The sequence below is a fragment of the Phalacrocorax carbo genome, chromosome 23, assembly GCF_963921805.1.
Source record: "Phalacrocorax carbo chromosome 23, bPhaCar2.1, whole genome shotgun sequence".
In the NCBI taxonomy this organism is placed as follows: Eukaryota; Metazoa; Chordata; class Aves; order Suliformes; family Phalacrocoracidae; genus Phalacrocorax; species Phalacrocorax carbo.
The window spans coordinates 4,829,748-4,847,742 of NC_087535.1; the positions used below are offsets into that span (position 1 = coordinate 4,829,748).

The following is a 17,995-nucleotide window of genomic DNA, read 5'->3' on the forward strand; positions in this document are numbered from 1 at the left end:
GTGTGTCCTTTTCCAGGGAGGGGGACACCTCCCATCCCTCCCAGGGCACGCCTGCCCTGCGGCTGGGAGGGGAGGCTGTAGCACAACTACGTGCGTTTTGCAGAAGCCAGCAGGAATGGCAGCAGGGGAACTGCTTAGGCTTCCTCTCCTGAGCCAGCTTGAAAAAGTACTTGCTGTGTTGTATTTAAGCTGGTTCCCCAGTCCCATTGCCACCAACAGCTGTAGCTGCTCCAGCTTCCCAGGAGAGGCAACCACCCCATCATTCGCTTGTGGTAGTGCCGGGAGGTTCCTTAGCCCTTCTCCCGACTGTTTTTAATGCTGTTTGCTTGGCATGTGGGACGGAAGCAGCCCTGCTGCAGGCGGCACCCCGCTGCACCCCGGCACGCCGGGCTGCCCGGACAGGCAGCTCACTAGAGGGCACCCGCCGGCCGTGCACGGCACGGAGCGGGGTGCTGGCAGCTTCCTTGCAGCTCGCGTCTCCTTGCCTCTGGCCTGTACACGCTGAACCTCTAAGGTCGGCATAAATAGGTTGCACTGAGGGACGTGAGCCCCGTGGTTGGGGTTTGGCTTGCTTTATTTGCCTCTTTTTTTACGGTGCTGGTGGAGACCAGCAGGCTGCAGGTAATCAGGAGGAAGACAGATGAGCGGACTCCGCTCTTTTGTGTTGTAAACCAGCCCCACACACGCCCAGCAGCGATTTATCACCAGTTGCTTGCCAAGGAGGAGATACTGCTTCATAATGAAGAGCATCTTGATTGCTTTGTAGGAAAACAATAAAACTCCACCTGTGGCATCAGAACAGAACCAGAGCTGGTTCCCCCATCCCCGACACAGGGATACCTGCTGGCAGAGGGCAGAGCTGGTTGTATTTATGGTCCCACCCAGCTGCCCCTGCTTGTTCCCTGCCTGTGTTTCTACGAGCAGCTTTAGGTAGGGCTGGTGTCCAGGATCATTTGTTGGCAGACGGCTCGGCTGTACCCAGCAGCCGTTTCCACTCCGTCCCGCAGCAGCTATAAAGAGCAGCAATTAGACTTGCTGGTAACCTCTGCCAGTCTTAAGCCTGCAGGGAAGTTTCTGGCTCTGCCCCCACAGTCCTCTGCGTAACCTTTCCTTGCATTCTGCCAACAAGGCCAACCTGTCCCAGCGTGCTCCGAAGCACAGGAGCTGCATAAAGGAGAGCATCTGCGTCTGTCCTGTTTGCCAGGGGCTGTGCCGGTGAGATCCCCCACCCTTGCTCTGCCCGCCCCGGGTGAACAGCAGCTCTGCCAGCCGCAGGCGAAACAAATCCTCCCGGCTTTAACAGAAAAGGTATTGGAGCAAGGTGGAGTTGCTCACCTCGGAATCTGGCTTCGTAACGGGAGGCTGGCCAGATGCACGCTGAGGGGAGATGGCTGTTCATCTCGTACAGGGAACAGCAGCATTTCATCTTCCTTGCAGGTGCAACCACGATGTGTTTCTGTGGGGAGGAAATACTGTTCTGTATCTTAGAAGATAAAGGATCTCTTTTTGCCGTAGCCTGTCGAGTAGCCAGAGTTTGGTATTCCAACCCCACGACGCTTCTGCCCCCTGAAATCCCTCCACCTCACCGTGCCCCTTTTTTCTCTCATCTTGTAGGAAAGTGATTATTTTGGGGCAGTGTTTGTGGCACTCCCAAACTCCCTTAAGCAGCGGCAGGTCTGTGCAGGAGCACCCTCTAAAACCTGTGCCAGGAGCGGCACTCTCCTCCTCTGCCTTGGGGTAACACACAGCAGAACCCGGCCCACTGAAAATAAACAGTCTCGCTTCATCCAAACACCTCCAGAGTTGTCAGTGACCCAAATGTTGACATCAGGGTAAAATCAAAGCTCTCCGAAACTCGCTCTGCTGTGAGCCACACCGCTGCTGGCCCCGCCACCAGCGCGGGCTGGGAGACCCCCGGAAGGTCTGTCTGGGGTCTCCAGCTGGCGCTTGCTGTGGCGGGGAGGCAGGCGGTGCGAAACCTCGCCAGCAAAGCAGGCTGAGCCGCGCAGCTGTGAGCTGCCAGCGCACAAAAAAATGGTGGTTTTAAGATAAAATCCGGCTTTTAGTACCTAAAGCCTCATCGATTTGAAGATTGAAACGGCCGCACAGTTGGAAACTAGTCCCAATCCCGCCACAGTCCCAGCGGCGGGTCTGAACGGGGATTAAGAGGAACCAGCGTGAGACCCCCGAGTCGATGGGGTCTGGGGAAGCGGAGGGAAGCGCCTGCGCAGAGGATGGGGGGGCCTTTAGGTCCGCACGTACCTTTTGTTTCTGGAAAGCCAGAGCAGGCTCTCTGCGCTCTGCCTTTGTAGCTCTGTTTAACGAGGCGGCAGCGCCCTACCTCGGAGGGGAGCCGAGCCCTGATGCCCACCAAGGACTTGCGCTTTCCCCACGCAGCACCGGAGACATCCTCCCACTGCAGCATCCTCTAGTTCAGCCAACGGTAAATCAGGAAGGATTATTTACCGCAGTGATTTAGCGAGGTGCTTTAAACGGCATGTAAATGTTTGCATATTGCTTTGAGCGGGAGAACAGCTTTACAAGTGCTAGCTATTGTTATTTTGCTTTGGAAACCATGTTCTCCTTAAAATCAATATCACAAAGAAGAACGCGTGAGCAAGCTAGTTACCTTGCTACAATACTCGTTGCCGTTAGCAGAAGGGATTGTAACCGGCGCGGACGCAGCCCTTCGAGCGCCGGGTGTTACTCGGTATAAAGCATCGCTTGCTTCATCGTGAGGGAGCACCCTTACCTCTGAGCCTGGCTTGCAAAACTCCGTTTTCTGCTTATACCCAGACATACAACGTGTTGCAGTCGGGCCTTTAAACTATAAACAAACCCCACAACAACCGAACGCACAGAGAATACATTGCTCTGGCTGAAAACACAAGTCCAGAAACAGTTTGCCATCGATCAGCTGCTACAGAAGCCGGGGAGCGTGGGCAGAGCCCGCGCCGTCCCTCGCCGTTAACCCTGCGCTGCCGCGCCCTGGGGGGGAGCCAGGGGTTGCCGACCCAGAGCGGGCTTAATGGTGGAAGCGTTCGGGTACCCTCCCCAGCCCCGATTCTGCACGTGCTTTCGAGTCCCTCTTGCTCCCCATGTGCTTGGGGAGGTACTGTGGGTTTTATCTGAAAGCAGGGTTTTGTCTGACAAGCGTGGGGGGCTACTGGGAAGGGTGGGGGGGCTCCCACTGGGCACCCGCTGTCCGTGTTGGAGGGGTGGGCGCAGCCTTGCTCACCCTCGCCTGCCTCCAGCCCCACTGAGCTTCACTGGGCTCTGCGAGGGGCTTCCCCTCCACGCCCACCATGGAGCTGAGCTGAATCTCCAGCTGCAAACCCTCATTTTTGGGTTCCCCTTTTTTTTTTCCTCATTCTCCCCCTCGCAGGCGTCCCAGCGCAGCCATGGTCGGTCCAGGGATGCCAGGGCAGAGAGCCGGTGCCCGCCCGGCTGCCCTCCCAGTGCGCCCCGCAAGCTGTGCGCAGCTCTCTGGAGGAAGCAGTTTATTCTGCCTTTGCAGAAGGGGATATTTTATTTATCTCCTTGGTGACTTTATCTGGATTTAATGTTCTATAGATGCCACTTTTATCCATCTTCTCCCCCCTTTCCCTTAACCTTGTTTGTGTAATCACTGTGCCCAAATTAAATATTTACTGTTTTCTCTGTACTGGTAGGCCTCCCAGTTCCCTTCCACTTTCAATTAAAGATTTACTAGGTGGGCATTAGCACTTCTGCAGGGCCAACAAAGCAGCCCCCCCCTTGTTAGATTTCCGAGTGCTTCGTTATCGTAGTTCAGCAGAGCACACCATCAATTGGATCTAAACCACACCGTCGCATACGCGCTCGCCCCGCAGCGCCTGGCTTCATCCACGCAAGGCTGAGCCCCAAAGCAGCAGGGTGCGAGGAGCCAACACGTGTCTCTGGGGGGGGTCTCTGGGCTTTGGCTTCCCCCAGGATGCTGGATGGCGGGGGGGGAGCTGGGGACAGCCCTGCGGCAGGGACGCGGCGATGCTGGGCTGCACCGGGACAGGCACCGCTCCCACCACAGCTCTGGTCTGAGGGACCGGAGGACAGTGGTCTGCCAGGCAGAGCCGGTGCCCGTCCTCAGGCCACGTTAGGACAGGGCGGCTGACGGCTAAACAGGCAGAAGCAGGGGACTTTCTAATCACTCTGCTGTAATATTTATAATTAACCAACTTTTTTAGATCAATATTTTATTGGGAAGGTTGCTGGGCTAATTCATGCTTTGAGCATCGTCCCTCCATGTGAGTGAAGCCTGGGCTATTAGGAATAATGAACTTTTTGCTAGTTACCTTTAGTGAACTAATAAATTTTTAATGCTAGCTGGAAATTTAATAATGGAAATTTAGTCGGTGACCTCAAAACTTACAGAGAAAGGCAAGGGAGGCGGACGGGGCCAAGCAGGAGGAACAAAGCGGCGGGCAGGAGCTCGGCGGCGCAGCAGGGGAGCGAAGCCCAGCCCGGGCGCCGGAGGGACGCGCGGGAAGGAGCCGGGGGAGCTGCAGCCCCCCGCACGCACCGAGCTCAGCACCGCCGCAGGCACGCAATGCGTGTTTGGCAGAGGAAGCGGCGGGATTTCCAGGCAAGCTGTTGAGCTGAGGGGTCGAGAGACACCCGCGGCTCCCGGCCCTTCCTCAGCTGCTGGGCACCGCTGCAACGCACGCTGCTTTTTATTTCCAGGCAGGAAAGAAAATGCTTCCCCTGCCCCTGCTTTTGCCCCCACCACCTTGGGCTTTTTGGGAAGAGCCGCGGGCTCAGCATCGCCGGCCTCCCCCCCACAAAGCAGCCGTTTCCCCCAGCCTTGTCAGCAGCTGAGCGGCTGTCAGGGACCTGCATTATTTATCTGCTCGGTAACATTTACTGGGATCTAGTGTTTAATAACTGCCACTCCAATATATCTCTTCTTAATCCCCTCAGATCTGTCGCTGTGGCAATTTTAAATATTTATCAATGCAGTTTGTGTGTTCACCGTTAAGGTTGCAATTTTCTTGTAATTAAAGATTTACAAGACACTGTTCAAGATTTAGAAAGGATTGGCAAAGATCAAAGCTGTTTGGTATTCACACTAGAAATCACCAGCTCTCCGGAGGTTTTCCGCAGGACCCAGGTACACGGTGACAGTGCAGACCCCCCCTCTTATTTGGTTATTTTTGCTGTTGCTTTTAACCATTTTCGCTGTCTCTCATTGCGGAGGTGAGAGCTTTTGCCCCCCCGCCACGTGTCCCCATATCTTGCTGACGCAGCTGAGTCCCTGCCAACACCTTATGATCCCCGGGGCCTCATCCAGCCCTGGGGAGAGCCCCTGGCCACGAGCCTCTTCGAGAAGGGCCCTGCTCACCCCACAACATCCCCACTGGTTCCCGCACTTGCTGCCTGCTCCTGCCACCGCCGAGCTGGGCTTGGTATTCCCTATTAATATTCATCCCCCATCAGTGCGAGCCCTGCCTGCCTTCCCCCCTCTCAGCTCTCTTCCCATTTAGCCACGTGCAAATCCAAAAATCAATTTTTCCCCTTCCCCCACCTAATTAAGATTTAATGTGGTTCCAGGATAACTTGGTACCAGCGCGGGTACCAGGAGCAGAGCCCAGGATAGGAGCAGGGTGCTCTGCCCCTTGTCCTGGGGTGGCCGCAGCCTCCCTCACTCGCTGTGGGGTCAGACCCCGAGCACCCCAAAGTGCCACCCAGGTGCACACCAGTTCCTTAATAAATTATTTAAGCCTGTCTGGCACAGGCAGACCCAGGGGCCAGCAGCGAGCACCCCTCTCTCACCAGGACCGGCAGCATCCGCGGTCTGTTGGCACCACTGATACCTCCTGTGATGGCACTGCTGTGCATCCCCCATTCCTCGCTCCTCCAGAGACCCCTGCACCATGGGACAAATTCAACCTACGGTCTCGTTCAGAGCAGCATCCCCCGCAGATGGCTCGGCCACCAGGAGAGCAGCCGGTGCTGGGAAGGGAGCTGGGCTTCCCAAAACGCTGCTGGGGGAGAGGGAAGGTGAGAGCCGCGAGCAGCCAGCCCAGGCTGGGAAAGCAGGCAGAGCAGTTAATTACAAACCAGCCCCTGGAGAGATCAGCACTTTTCTAACCTCAGACAGCTCCAAACTGACCTCGTGCCACCTCTCCTGCCCTGCTGCTTTCCATCAGCCTGATTTTAGCCTCAATTGCCCACTTGAGCGCAGCTGAATCCATTTACTTGGGCCGGCCGGGCTGCTCTGGCAGGGGGCAGGAGCTGCTTCAGCTCTGAAAGGCTGGAAAAGGCGATGGGAAATAAATGAGCTGCAATCATTTCGCCTCCGTGACTCCTGCCTTCGCTTCTTCTCCCTTTTTTTGGTGACTTCTGGGTAAAAGGCCAAAGAAGTGCTTGTCTCCTGTCCCCAGCATGTGCTTGGAAGGGGAAAAGGGACCAAGGACCATAAGTCATGAAGGGGGTCCCTGCCTCAGTTCCCTCACCTGTAGATCAGCGGTAAAGGAGGGAGGGGGAGAAGTGATGAGGCATTTGGAAGGAGAGCTGTTTGCCCTGGAGATTGACAAGTAGGTTTTCCTAAAGGTTTTGAAAGCTGCACCTGCTTCATCATAATGGCATCATGCATATGGATAACACCGCTGACATTTCCCAGAGAGGTCAGGTGTTTTAATTTAAATCATTTTTGAGGAAGTGCTGGAGAGAGGAGGAGAGGCCTGCTTTGATTCTCTAACGAACTAATAAATATGTGCCTGTCACGCTCCTCCCAGAGCCTGAAAGCCTTTGGTGCAGGCAGGGAGGCAGCCAGCCAGCCCTGCCACCCAGTGATGGGCACTGAGAACGGGGCGTCTCCACCCCAGGGCCCTCGGCAGGTGCCAGGGCTCTGCAAAAGAAGGACACAATGATGGAGCCACTCCAAAAATCAGTTTTATTAGGTGCTTAAAATAGAGCCTGGCACGCAGTGTTCTCTGTTGGCTTTGTTGAGAGAAGCTCAGTTGCATATGAGATCCATGATGCTGTTTGCACTGAGGAAGGGGGGGGTAGAAGGCAGAAGAAGCAGAAATGATGATTTTTACTGCTATCCTCAAAGTGAAGGTGATAAAAAAAAAAGATAAATTAAACCTGATGAACAGCTAAGAAAGAGTGGTTTATGGGAGAGAAACCCGTGCCTGGGGGTGAAACCTGATGGGACAGGCTGGAGGAGAAGCATTTCCTAAACAAGCCTTTGACATCCCAGAGGGATGGGGAGGGTGGCCTCGGGGGGTGGTGGAGGGCACCCCTGCTCACGCCCCCCACCCTATTGGGCCCCCAGCACCCCTGGGCTCAGTAGGCAGGAGGGCTGTTGGGTATTGGTGACAGTCTCTTGGGTTTGAGAAATTTAGGACCCTGTTTACTAGAGCATCTCTTTGAGAGCCGCATCCCTGTGTGGTGCTCGGAAACGGAGACTGATGCCTCCTGCTACTGGTAAGGCTGTTTCAGTGGTTAATTATTTCTGCTGCTTAAAAAAATCTGAATAGCTTGTTTCTCATTTGAGTTGCCCTGGCTGTTGCCATGCCCTTGGGCGGCAGATTAAAAAGCCCTCTAGTCGAGAGCATCCTGGGTCAGACACTACCTTCCCCCTTTGGAAATATCTCTGCTTCCTGCCCCATCCTTGCTCTCTGGGCTGGGAGATGAGACCTTGCAGAGTGAGCCCACCTCAGTGCCCGGGGCTGCTCCCCCTTGAAGGGAACTTCAGATGCAATTAGATTTTACAGTGCCTGAAAGGCCCCATTCCCCCTGCCTGGCACCCCAAAATAACCGTCGTGCACACTAGCAAGCCTCCCTAGGTGCAGAACCCAGCCTCCGGGCAGAGGACAAGCTGTAAGTTCCGATCACGAGCCCTGTAAAACTTTGCAGCCGCTATAATTCACATGCTGAGGTTCATTTTTGGCCAGAAACCTCCTGATGCAGAGGGTGAGCACCGCTCCCGTCCGTGGAGGGCTCGGTGCTGTGGGGAGGGCGGCAGCCAGGGATGCTCCCCCCAGCAAACTGTGCTGGAGGCTGCAAGATGCGGAGGGTGAAACGTGCTGCGGGGCTGGCGTGAGACGCTTGGCTCTCCCCTGCCTCCTCCAGCAAGGGCTGGCTTTCATTCCGCCTCCTGCCCTGGGTGCACTGGGTTGTGGCCTCTGTAGGAGGAAGGGTCTCCAAGCAGATGGGACCTTGTCCCCCTGGATGACAGGGGTCGATGCTGGCGAGGCTCTGCCTGCAGCTGCTCCACCTCCACGTGCCCCATCCAGGCGTGGGACAGGGAACAGTTTATGGAGCACTTTCTCCAGCACAGCGCCCAGGAAAAGCTGGTTGGTGCTTTAATAATAAATAACAACAATAAATAGTGTATGAGCCACCCACGGTGCTCTCAGCTGATGCCCTCGGAGGAAGGGAGGGGATAGGAGTGGCTCACAGGAAAGGACCCGTTCTGGGGCATTGGGGGGGTGATTTGGCCACCCAGCTCCCATGGGGAGCCTGGGCTGGAGCACCCACCCAGGGACACTCGGTGCAGGGGACCCACTGGGAAATGAGTCCTGCGGTGGTGGGTGCCTCTCTCGGGTGTGCTGCAGAGAGCTCCTTGAGTCACTCCGGTTTCAAAGGAAATCAAATTAATTGCATGTATCTTGCATTTGAATCTCTGGTTCACAGGCATCGCTTTGGGGGAGAGCAGACAATTCAGGCAGCGGCTGAACCTTCACCTCCCGTCCCAGCGTGGTGGCAGCAGCCACGATAACTGTCATCAAAGCGGCTTTTTCTTTACATCTACAAAATTACAGCCTTTAAGGGGCTCGGTCCTTGCTTTTTCTGGGGTCTGATGATTTTTGCAGGGAGTGGGATGGCAGATGGGGCGGGAGATGCAGGCGCTGCCCAGGGCTTAGCCCAGGCATCGCAGGGATGAGCAGGATTGATTCAGGGACGCGTTTACACCGGGGAAATTTCTCAGCAGCTATTTCCACATGTTCCAGCACCGATTTAGCTGAACCACAGGGAATTTATTTTGCGTTTGAGTTTCCCTGCTGCACAAAAGGCAGAGGAGAAAGGCTCTTTCAGGCCCTGAGTCTGCAAACACTGATGGTTGCACACCTGAGCGGAGTGGGGGGGCTGGGGCTCCGCAGCTGAATATTCAAAGCAGATCACAGCTCTAATTCAGCAAAGTATTTAAACATGCACTTAACTTTCAGCTTGTGCTTAGGGCCCCTGGAGATCTTGCTAGGTCCTGAACACATGCTGAAGCGCTTTGGTGAGCGGCGGTGGTGTGCTGAACAGGGACCGGGGAGAGCCATTACCCTCCGAAATAATTACCCGGTGAAGGCGCAGAAGCCGTTTGGTGTGCCTGGCTGAGCGTGGAGCTTATCCAGTGGGGAACCATCTTGCCTTGGCTGGAAGATGAATGAGAAGTTCAAACAGCTTTTTACTATGTCAAGGTTTTCTGCTGCCTTCAAAGCCCCGTGCACACAGCAATTGCGCTGGCACAACCGGCTCCACCTGAGGGGGCACCATGTCTACACGGAGACACCACGTCTCGGGGTACCGGTTACCCCGTCAGCCCCTCAGGTCTGGCTGGGATGTTTATTCTTGGTCTTTTCCCTAAGGACCCCGAAGCAAGGTGCCGGCCAGGCTCTGGCTGCACCCATGCCCACCCCACGGGCTGCACCAGGGTGTCCTGGGGCCGTGTCTGTCTGTGTGTTGGTAAAGGCACATTTTGCTTGGGGCTGCAGTTAAACTGACCCCAAAGTCCTTACCTCTGACAAGCAGGGATTAGGTTTAGGCCCAAGCAAAGGGATGGCTTGTTCATGTTAGCCAGGGAGGGGAACATCACCAGCAGCATCAGTGCTCATCGAGCAGGAGGGGAAGGGCTCCTTCAAGCCTTACTGGTTTGGGTTTGCCACATCCCTTGGTTTGGCACAACCCAGGGGGACTGGTGCTGCCCGCCACTCCCTTTCAGTTGCAATTTTAACTGCTTATCAGAGAAAGAAGCAGAGCCAGCCCAGGAGAGCAGGTTTTGCACCCCCCTTCTCCTCCGGCCACGTGCCCAGCGATGCACAGGGCGTGTAGGGGGGCTGCTGTCACACAGGGACTGTCCTGCAGAGCCCCCCAGCCCCTCCTGCATCCGAAGCAAGGTGTTCCTACCACAAAGCCCTCCAGCTGCACACCAGTATACAAAGGATTTCCTTTTTTCTTTTTTTATACAAAAACAGAAAAGCAAGAACTTCCTCTCCCTTTTCTTCCCATTTTTCCTCTTTTCTTTTTTACCATTATCCACAAAAGTTTACAAAATAGCCTTGAGATTGCGCTTGTGGGATACAGGATCTAATCAGCTCTGGCAGAAGCCGGCCAGTCCTGCAGGGATGCCAATTAAGAGATGTGTCACCGTTGTAATTTCTATTTCTTTTGCCCAAAGCCCCTTCTTTTTCCCCTCTGCTTCCCTCCAGCTGACAGCAGTGAGCAAACAACAGGGCAGCGGGAAGGTGCTGGGGGTGGGTTTCTGGCTGATTATCTGAGTGCTCAAAAAAAAATAACAACCCAACCGAAAAGAAACAAAAAAAGAACATGTATCCCAAAGGGAAAGGCCTTTTTTGTGTTTCCAAAACAGAGACTGTCCAGCAACAGAGCTGACACTGCTGGGGTGTCTCATGGTGCCAGGGGGACGTGGGGAAAGGGTGATCTGCTGATCATCTGTATGGCTCTTCGACCGCTTGGGGCATCGTCCCCCTCAGGCTAGGGCCCCTCCGAGCCCCCCCGGCTGCCCAGCGGGTGCTCTGGGGAGCCATGCACAGATCCAGACCCTACGCGTGGATCCAGACCCTGCCAGGACCGCGAAGAGGCTCTGCAAGCCCTGTGGCCAGCTGTGCTCCTCTCCGTCTGCCACACCGCTTTGACTCTGGGTCAAGTCCATGAAATTCTCTTTTTTTGTTGTTCAGTTTTGTAGTTTAGCGGGGTTTTTTTGGTAAAAAATAGTTTCTCCCTCCCCACCCCAAAGTCAGCCCCACCAGCGTGTCAGCCTTCAGCAGTCTAGGGGGGCTGCTTGCACCTCCACGGCCAGGAGGTGCCCCCCGCGCTGCCCCTGAGCCCAGGGCTGGGCGAGGGGGGGATAGACCACGCGCACGGCCGTGGCACCCCGGAGCAGCTCCCCCCCGACACCGTAGCGAGCTACGAGGCTGGCGGCAAGGAGCAGGAGACCGAGAACCAGCACCGTCAGGAGGCTCTGCCTGCCCTCCAGGAGCCAGTAGTGGTGGGCAGCCTCTTTAGTCCTGGCGTTCACGCAAGCCACCTTGGCCTGCAAGTCTACAAAGGCCACGTGGAGGCAAGCCCAGTACTCCGTGTTCTGGTGGAGCCGGGTGATGTTGTACATGTGGGTTCCCATGGGGATCCGGGCCATGTTGGTCATGTCCAAGTTGGAGCTAAGCAAGAAGCTGGACCAGGTGAGGTTGGAAGAGATGGTGTTGAGATGCGGCTTCCAGGCAACCAGGATGTGGTAGGCCTGGACATCTGCCACCACCAGCTCCAGGCTGTCCTCGCTGAGCGGGAAGGAGTGGTTGACCATCATGCTGACGCTCTTGGTGTCTGCCCCGAGGAGGTTGTGAGCCACGCACGTGTACAGCCCGGCCTCCTGAGCCGAGATCCCATGAATCTCTAGTGTCCCTTCGGGGTGCACCTTGTACGGCCCATCTTCTGTGTAGGGGATCAGCTTCACCCCCGAAGGAGTGACCCAGTAGATCTCTGGGTCTGGCTCTGCCAGAGCTCGGCAATGCAAGGAGACATTGTCACCATCTGCCACCTCTAAGTGGGAGGGGAAGCTCTTGGTGGAGATGAGAGGCAGGCAGCGGTCCGTCATCTCCCGGAAGGGGACATCCCGAATGTGCCTCCTCTTCAGGTCGGGGGGCTCGGCACACAGCATGGACTGGGGCTCAATGAAGCGGATGTGGTTTTCCGTGCTGTTGACCCAGCGGATGACGCAGTCACAGCGGATGGGGTTGCTGTGGATGCTGATCTCCTGCAGGTTGGGCAGGGACTCGACCGTCTGCTTATGCAAGGCACTTAGGGCGTTGTTGTTGAGCATGAGGGTTTCCAGTTGGGGAAGGTGGTGGAATGCGTTGGGGTGGATAAAAGACAGCTTGGGGTTGTTGGTCACATCTAGCTTGGTCAGCTCGGGGAGGTTGATCAAGGCAAACTGATCTATGGACACCAGCTCCTCCATGTTGTTGAGCCCCAGCTCTTTGAGGTGCAGCATGTTTGTGAAATCGCTTTGCTTGACCCTCTGTAACGGGTTTTTGTTCAGATCCAGGAACTTCAGGCCAGGAACTTGCTGCAGCGCCCTCTTGGGGACGTTCACGAGCTTGTTGTCATAGAAAGAGAGACTCTCCAGGCTCCGCAGCCCTTCCAGCGCATAGTCCGAAATCTCCCTCAAGTTCATCCCAGCCAAAACCAAACTCCGCAGGTTTGACAGGGGCCTGAAATTCATATCCAGGATCGCATCCACCCTGTTGCCTCCGATCATGAGGATCTCCAGGCTGGGGAGCATCTGGAACCAGCGGCTATCAACTGTCCTCAGGAGGTTGGAGTTGAGGTGGAGGCGCAGCAAGCTGCCAAGGCCGGAGAAGGCGCGGGGAGCGATCCTGTGGAGCTGGTTGTGGTTCAGGTAGAGCTCCTGCAGATTGCCCAGCCCAGGAAAGCTGCCATCGGGCAGCTCAGCCAACTGGTTCTCCTCCAGGTGCAGACTGAGCAGCTGGGGCATGCTCTTCAGGCCAAAGTCCCAGACATCGGAGAAGCTGTTCTGTGACAGGTCCAGCTCTGAGAGGTTTCTGAGATAATCCAGCTCACTCTGCTCAAGCCTGGCGATATTGTTGCTTTGCAAGAGCAGGGTCTGGGTCCCCTCCGGCAGGTCTTCTGGCACGGCAGAGATGAACAAGTCATTGCAGTCCACTGTGGCAGCCTCCCGGTACACCGAGCGGGGAGTGTACCACGGCCTGATCTGGCAGACGCACTGCGGCGGGCATTTGACCTTCCAGGGCACGATGGGGATGGCAGTGGCGGCCACCACGCAGAGCAGAAACGAGCTGGTTTGGAAGTGTCTCATTTTCAGCTGGTGGGACCGGCTTCCTCCCAGGCAGGAAAGGCTCACAGGGCGCATCCGGAGCAGGGCATGGGGCGACAGCTGGGTGGGGGCGGCATCCGCTGGAGAAGATGCTCCATGCGAGCCCCTGGCACCGATCAGCCGCTGCCGCCAGCTGCCCTGCCTGGGCCCCCTTGCCGAGAGCACATAACACCCACGACCAGGGCTGGTGCCTTCAGTCAGAGCTTCGTCTTTTCTTCCTCCCCAAATGATTCATTTTTGTACTTTGCTGCATCCTTTGGGTTCCTCCTCAAGGTCATTCCTGAAAGAGGCCAGACAATAAGTTGTGTTAGAGGAAACCTCATGCATATGGCAAAAACAAGTGTGTCAGAGTTTAATCTGTTTTGCATCTGTAGCATTAACAGCTCTCTCCCAGCCCAAGAGGTCCGGAGTGTAATTAGCCCACAGATGCTCTGCCCAGGGCCACCAGCAGCCCATGGGCCTTGGTCCAGCCTGGCTCAAAGGCTCTCCCATGAGCAGAGCTGGAGCTGCAGATGCCATGAAGAGAAAATCTCCATGGGGGTGACTTCCCTCAAGGCTCTCAGGACTTTACTTTTTGCCCATTGTCCTCCCCAGCACCAAGTGCCCCCATCCAGGAGCTCCAGCTCTATTTGCAAACCCCTAACATGTTTGTCCCCAGCTGGGCTTACAGAAGAAACACATCCCTGAGCACAGACCTGTTTCTTGGCATCTCTTGCAGAAGCCCTGCAGCAACACAGGCACCACAGGCTCAGCTTTGCACTGGAACAGGTAATCCCAGACCCATCTCATCCCTTTTATTTCTACGCTAGCAAAGCAGTGAGCAGACGGACCTCCACACAGACTCAGGCCTAAAGTAGCCAGTACTGGGGAGGGGCATTGGCGTCCCAGAGGGCTGATGCTGGGCAGAAAGCCAAGCTTTTAGGGAAAGAGCAGGACACAAATAAGCACAACCCCCAACACCAACCTTCCTCTCCTCTCCTCTCCTCTCCTCTCCTCTCCTCTCCTCTCCTCTCCTCTCCTCTCCTCTCCTCTCCTCGCCTCTCCTCTCCTCTCCTCTCCTCTCCTCTCCTCTCCTCTCCTCTCCTCTCCTCTCCTCTCCTCTCCTCTCCTCTCCTCTCCTCTCCTCTCCTCTCCTCTCCTCTCCTCTCCTCTCCTCTCCTCTCCTCTCCTCTCCTCTCCTCTCCTCTCCTCTCCTCTCCTCTCCTCTCCTCTCCTCTCCTCTCCTCTCCTCTCCTCTCCTCTCCTCTCCTCTCCTCTCCTCCTCTACCCTCCCCTCCCCTCCCCCCCAGCTCTCTCTAAAGCACTGGCCCTGGGTGGGGGCAATTCCCTGGGAGCAGGAAACCCTGACTGGGCTCATTACAAGCTCCTGGGGAATACAGAAGCCCCTTAACCCCCATCACGCTCAGTGCAACCTTGGCCTTAGCCCCTTTCTGGGGAAGAGGGCTCGGGGGTTCCTTGGTGGGGCATCCAGTGAGGGGCTGGGGTGGGCGTGAGCCCCCCGGCATCTCCCTGCCCCTCTCCCCAGCTGGCCGTGGGGTTCGGAGGAGCCGGAGCAGGCCACCACCCCACTTTTGATTTTGTGATTTGCTACAGCTCTCAGACAAATCAAACCAAGCCTGAAGGTTTTTCCCCATCCTAAAAGAGTCTCGCGCAGCAGGAAAAAACATTAAAAAGCAGCCAGAGTGGGAAAAGAAAGCTCCTCTCCAAGCAGCTCTATTTTATCACCCCCTGTTCTCCCTGTAAAGGGCTTCCAACCAAAGTTTATTCAGCTTCGACTCATCCAAGCCTTGCTCCAGAATTGATCCCGCACACTTCCCTTCTTGCCTGCTGTAAGGGCACTGGCTTTTAAACCATCTCCTGGAGAAAAAGCATTAAAGAAGAGGAAGGCTGTATTGATTTCTGCATCCTTCTGATGGACCCTCATCTTTCTTTTTAAGTGCACAGGCATTTCTGTGACTATAAATCTCTCCATCCGTTAAAATATAGAATCTTTTCTCCTTTAAAAAATAATATGGAGGAATGTTTTTTATTTCCTTAAGGCTGTGAAAAAGAACCCAGAAAAAACACTTTGTTTCAAACTCCATTTTACAGAGGAGACTCCCCAGCTTTGCTGGTATCGCTACAGGGTTTGTGCCTGTAACTGGGTTTTATCGCTTTTGCCCAGCACAGGACAAGGTTGCAGCACTGGTGGCTGTGGAAAGCCTTGCACACAAGATGATGCTGTAACAGTCCAGGTGTTTGTATAAGTAATAGGGTCAGAGCTTGCAGAAAAATGTCCGTTTTTGGAAACCCTGGGTACTAAACCTCGTAATTCCTGGTTTCAAGTGGCGCGGAGCAAACGGAACAGGGCGGGCATCGGCAGCGTGTGGTCCCTGCTGCGGGGTACAAACCCCGGGGAGGACAGTCCTCGCGAGGGACAGACCTGGCCCCCCTCTGCCGCGACAGCCCTGCTCCCTGCAACAGGAGCGACGCCTTGGGGACCCGCACCACGGGTCCCTGCCGTTCAGCCGTGGGGTGGGGGGGAGATGGGGAAGGAGGGGGCAGGAGCCCACTGTTTGTCTTTTATCCGTTACCTAGTGAAGTCAAGCTCATTATTTCTTAATTAGGCACCGAAGCAGCCTGCAGGTTGCATGCAAACTCATTTAGCTTTTTATTGCGCTGTACCAAAGATGGATGGTGGGATGGACCAGGCAGTCCCGCAGCTCCCGCGGCCACGGTTTTACTTCTATTGGTTTAATATTTGGGTTCAAAAGCCTTCCCCCACAGAGCTGCATCCCTGCCAGCCAGGGGAGTCGGTGAGGGAGCCAGGGCTGGTGAGGGTGAGGGACGGGGGTCCCGGGAGAGCCGGCCCAGGGGACACCCAAGCCTTGAGGGGGGTCACACAGGGGAACATCGATTCTCCGTGTGCAACTTAGCAGGGACTCATGTGCACACACGTACCCCAAACTCCCACCCGCCCCATCCATCTGCAACTCGCCAGCAGCACCAAAGCACTGAATGTGCCCCAAAAGCCCTTGTTTTCCCCCAAACAGATGCAGGGCACCGAACAAGACAGAAAAGCGGAGGGACCCAGATTTGAGGCTAACAAATGGAGAGATCAGGCTCGAGACGTGGCTGAAGTTGGGAGGCTAAGTGGTGTCTCCCAGGGAGCCCAGATTTCATCTCGCAAAGACAGACTGATTTGCTGCCTTTGCAGGTGGTGGGAAGATGCTGCCCTGGATAATGGGAGCCTTGGTAAAACCAGAGAGGAAGGGGGACAGCATGGACCAGAGGGGACGTGGGTTGCTGGAGGGTCTGCCGGGGACAGGGACCCCCTCGGTAGCCAGGCTGGGCTCCAGCGAGGCCATGGGTCCCGCGATCCCCTCCAGCACTGGCAGCCCCCGGCTGCTATTTTGGTCTCTTCCTCAGCGTGGGCTGTGGTGCGGCGAGAGTGACAGCAGGGAGCCGGGTGACGCTTCTGCTCAGAGTTTATTTTTTTCTAGATATGTAGAGTCAGGGGGCTGAAACGTGCTGCAGTGCCCTGAACACTGGGAAATGGAAAATACCCCAGTTCCCTTTATTGCCCCCACAGGATCCAAGCCCTGTCCACACACCGCGGATGCCACTTGTCTGTTCCATAGTTTCCCAGCGTTTACCCGATGCCTTGGTGTCCCTAAGGCATTCCTGTGCCTTCTGCCTTCAAGGCTGGAATTCTCCCATGTACAAATGTCCATCTCCCCTTCCACACAGCTCACTGCAGGGTGTGATTGCAAAGGAGCTGGAGCCCCGGTATGGCTTTGGTAGGCATTTTATCCGGAGGCGGTCCATAAGGACGCGAGACACGAAGTGCCAGGGCCAGGCGGGGGTTCCGTGGCACTGCCCCAAATGGTACCGGCCCCAAGCCCACAACATCATCTGCGGTGTCACTTGCTAATGGGGGGCTCAGGGAATCTCTTTCCATCCCAGCCAGGAGTGCTCAGGGATGGAGAGGGGGATGCAGCAGAGAAATACGGAAGGAGAAGGAAGAAGGGGGAATGAAAGCACCACGAGGAGGTAAAGAAGGAGAACCTGAGGTAAAACAGAGAAAGAAAGGGATAAAGAGACCTTCAGAGAATGATGTCGGGAGAGGGACATGAGAGGGGGAGTGCAGGAGCGATGGAGTGCGCAGCGCTGGGGAGAGGGGAGCTGCAGAAACCCAAGGAGGGGAAAAAAATAGAAAAGCAATGAGAATGAGAATTGATGAGGCACAGAGAAGGGAAGAGTCTTTTCATCAGCAAGTTTGCTGGATGAAGGCAGGAGATAAATCACCCAGTGGAAGGAGCCTTGGTCTCAGTGCTTGCACCGGCTGCCTCTCTCCCTCTGTCATCTGTCTAATAGCCTGGCTTCGGGAGATAAATGGCTGCAGCTGAGCCCTGGGCTCTCCTGCCCTTCCCTCTCCCTTACCGCAGCCAGAAGAGCCTGATGCTTCCCCCAGCGTGCTGCCGGGTGGGAGGCGATGGACAGCCCCTACACCCCGAATGGGGTGGGGAGGACCCCGACCACTGCCGGGGTCCCTTGGCCGGGGAAAGCCGGGAGTAGGGCCATGCTCAGCCCACGGCTCCTCTGCATGCCGCAGCTCTCCCGCAGCGATGTTCCCACGGGTAACAGATGCCCCAGCCCGCGCCACGTCTCCCCAGGGGCTGTGAGCTCCTGCCAAGCCCCGTCTTTTCTGGGTGACGGCTTTAAGCAAGCAGTGCACACAGCAGCCAGCGACACGGCCATCGCTCTTGAAGCTTTCCAGCGCTGCCGCACTTCAGCGGCTGCTAAGCCGTCACGTCCTTGTCACCGGCCCTGCCAGCTCCCAGCGGAGGCAGACGAGAAGTGGCAGTCGGATGCTGTGGGAAAATCCTGGCCCCCCCACCCCATCCCTGC

At 56.0% G+C, this 17,995-nt stretch overlaps 1 protein-coding gene across 1 annotated transcript in view; it reads right to left on the minus strand.

Annotated features, from left to right (window-relative positions):
- Positions 1 to 6,897: 6,897 nt before the first annotated feature.
- Positions 6,898 to 17,995, minus strand: part of LRRN2 (leucine rich repeat neuronal 2) — a 36,594-nt gene continuing 25,496 nt past the window's right edge. The window contains exon 2 of the mRNA XM_064472031.1: positions 6,898 to 13,385. Within this exon, the coding sequence (XP_064328101.1) occupies positions 11,015 to 13,141 (2,127 nt within the window). The 5' untranslated portion in view covers positions 13,142 to 13,385 and the 3' untranslated portion in view covers positions 6,898 to 11,014. The remainder of the gene's footprint in view (positions 13,386 to 17,995) is intronic.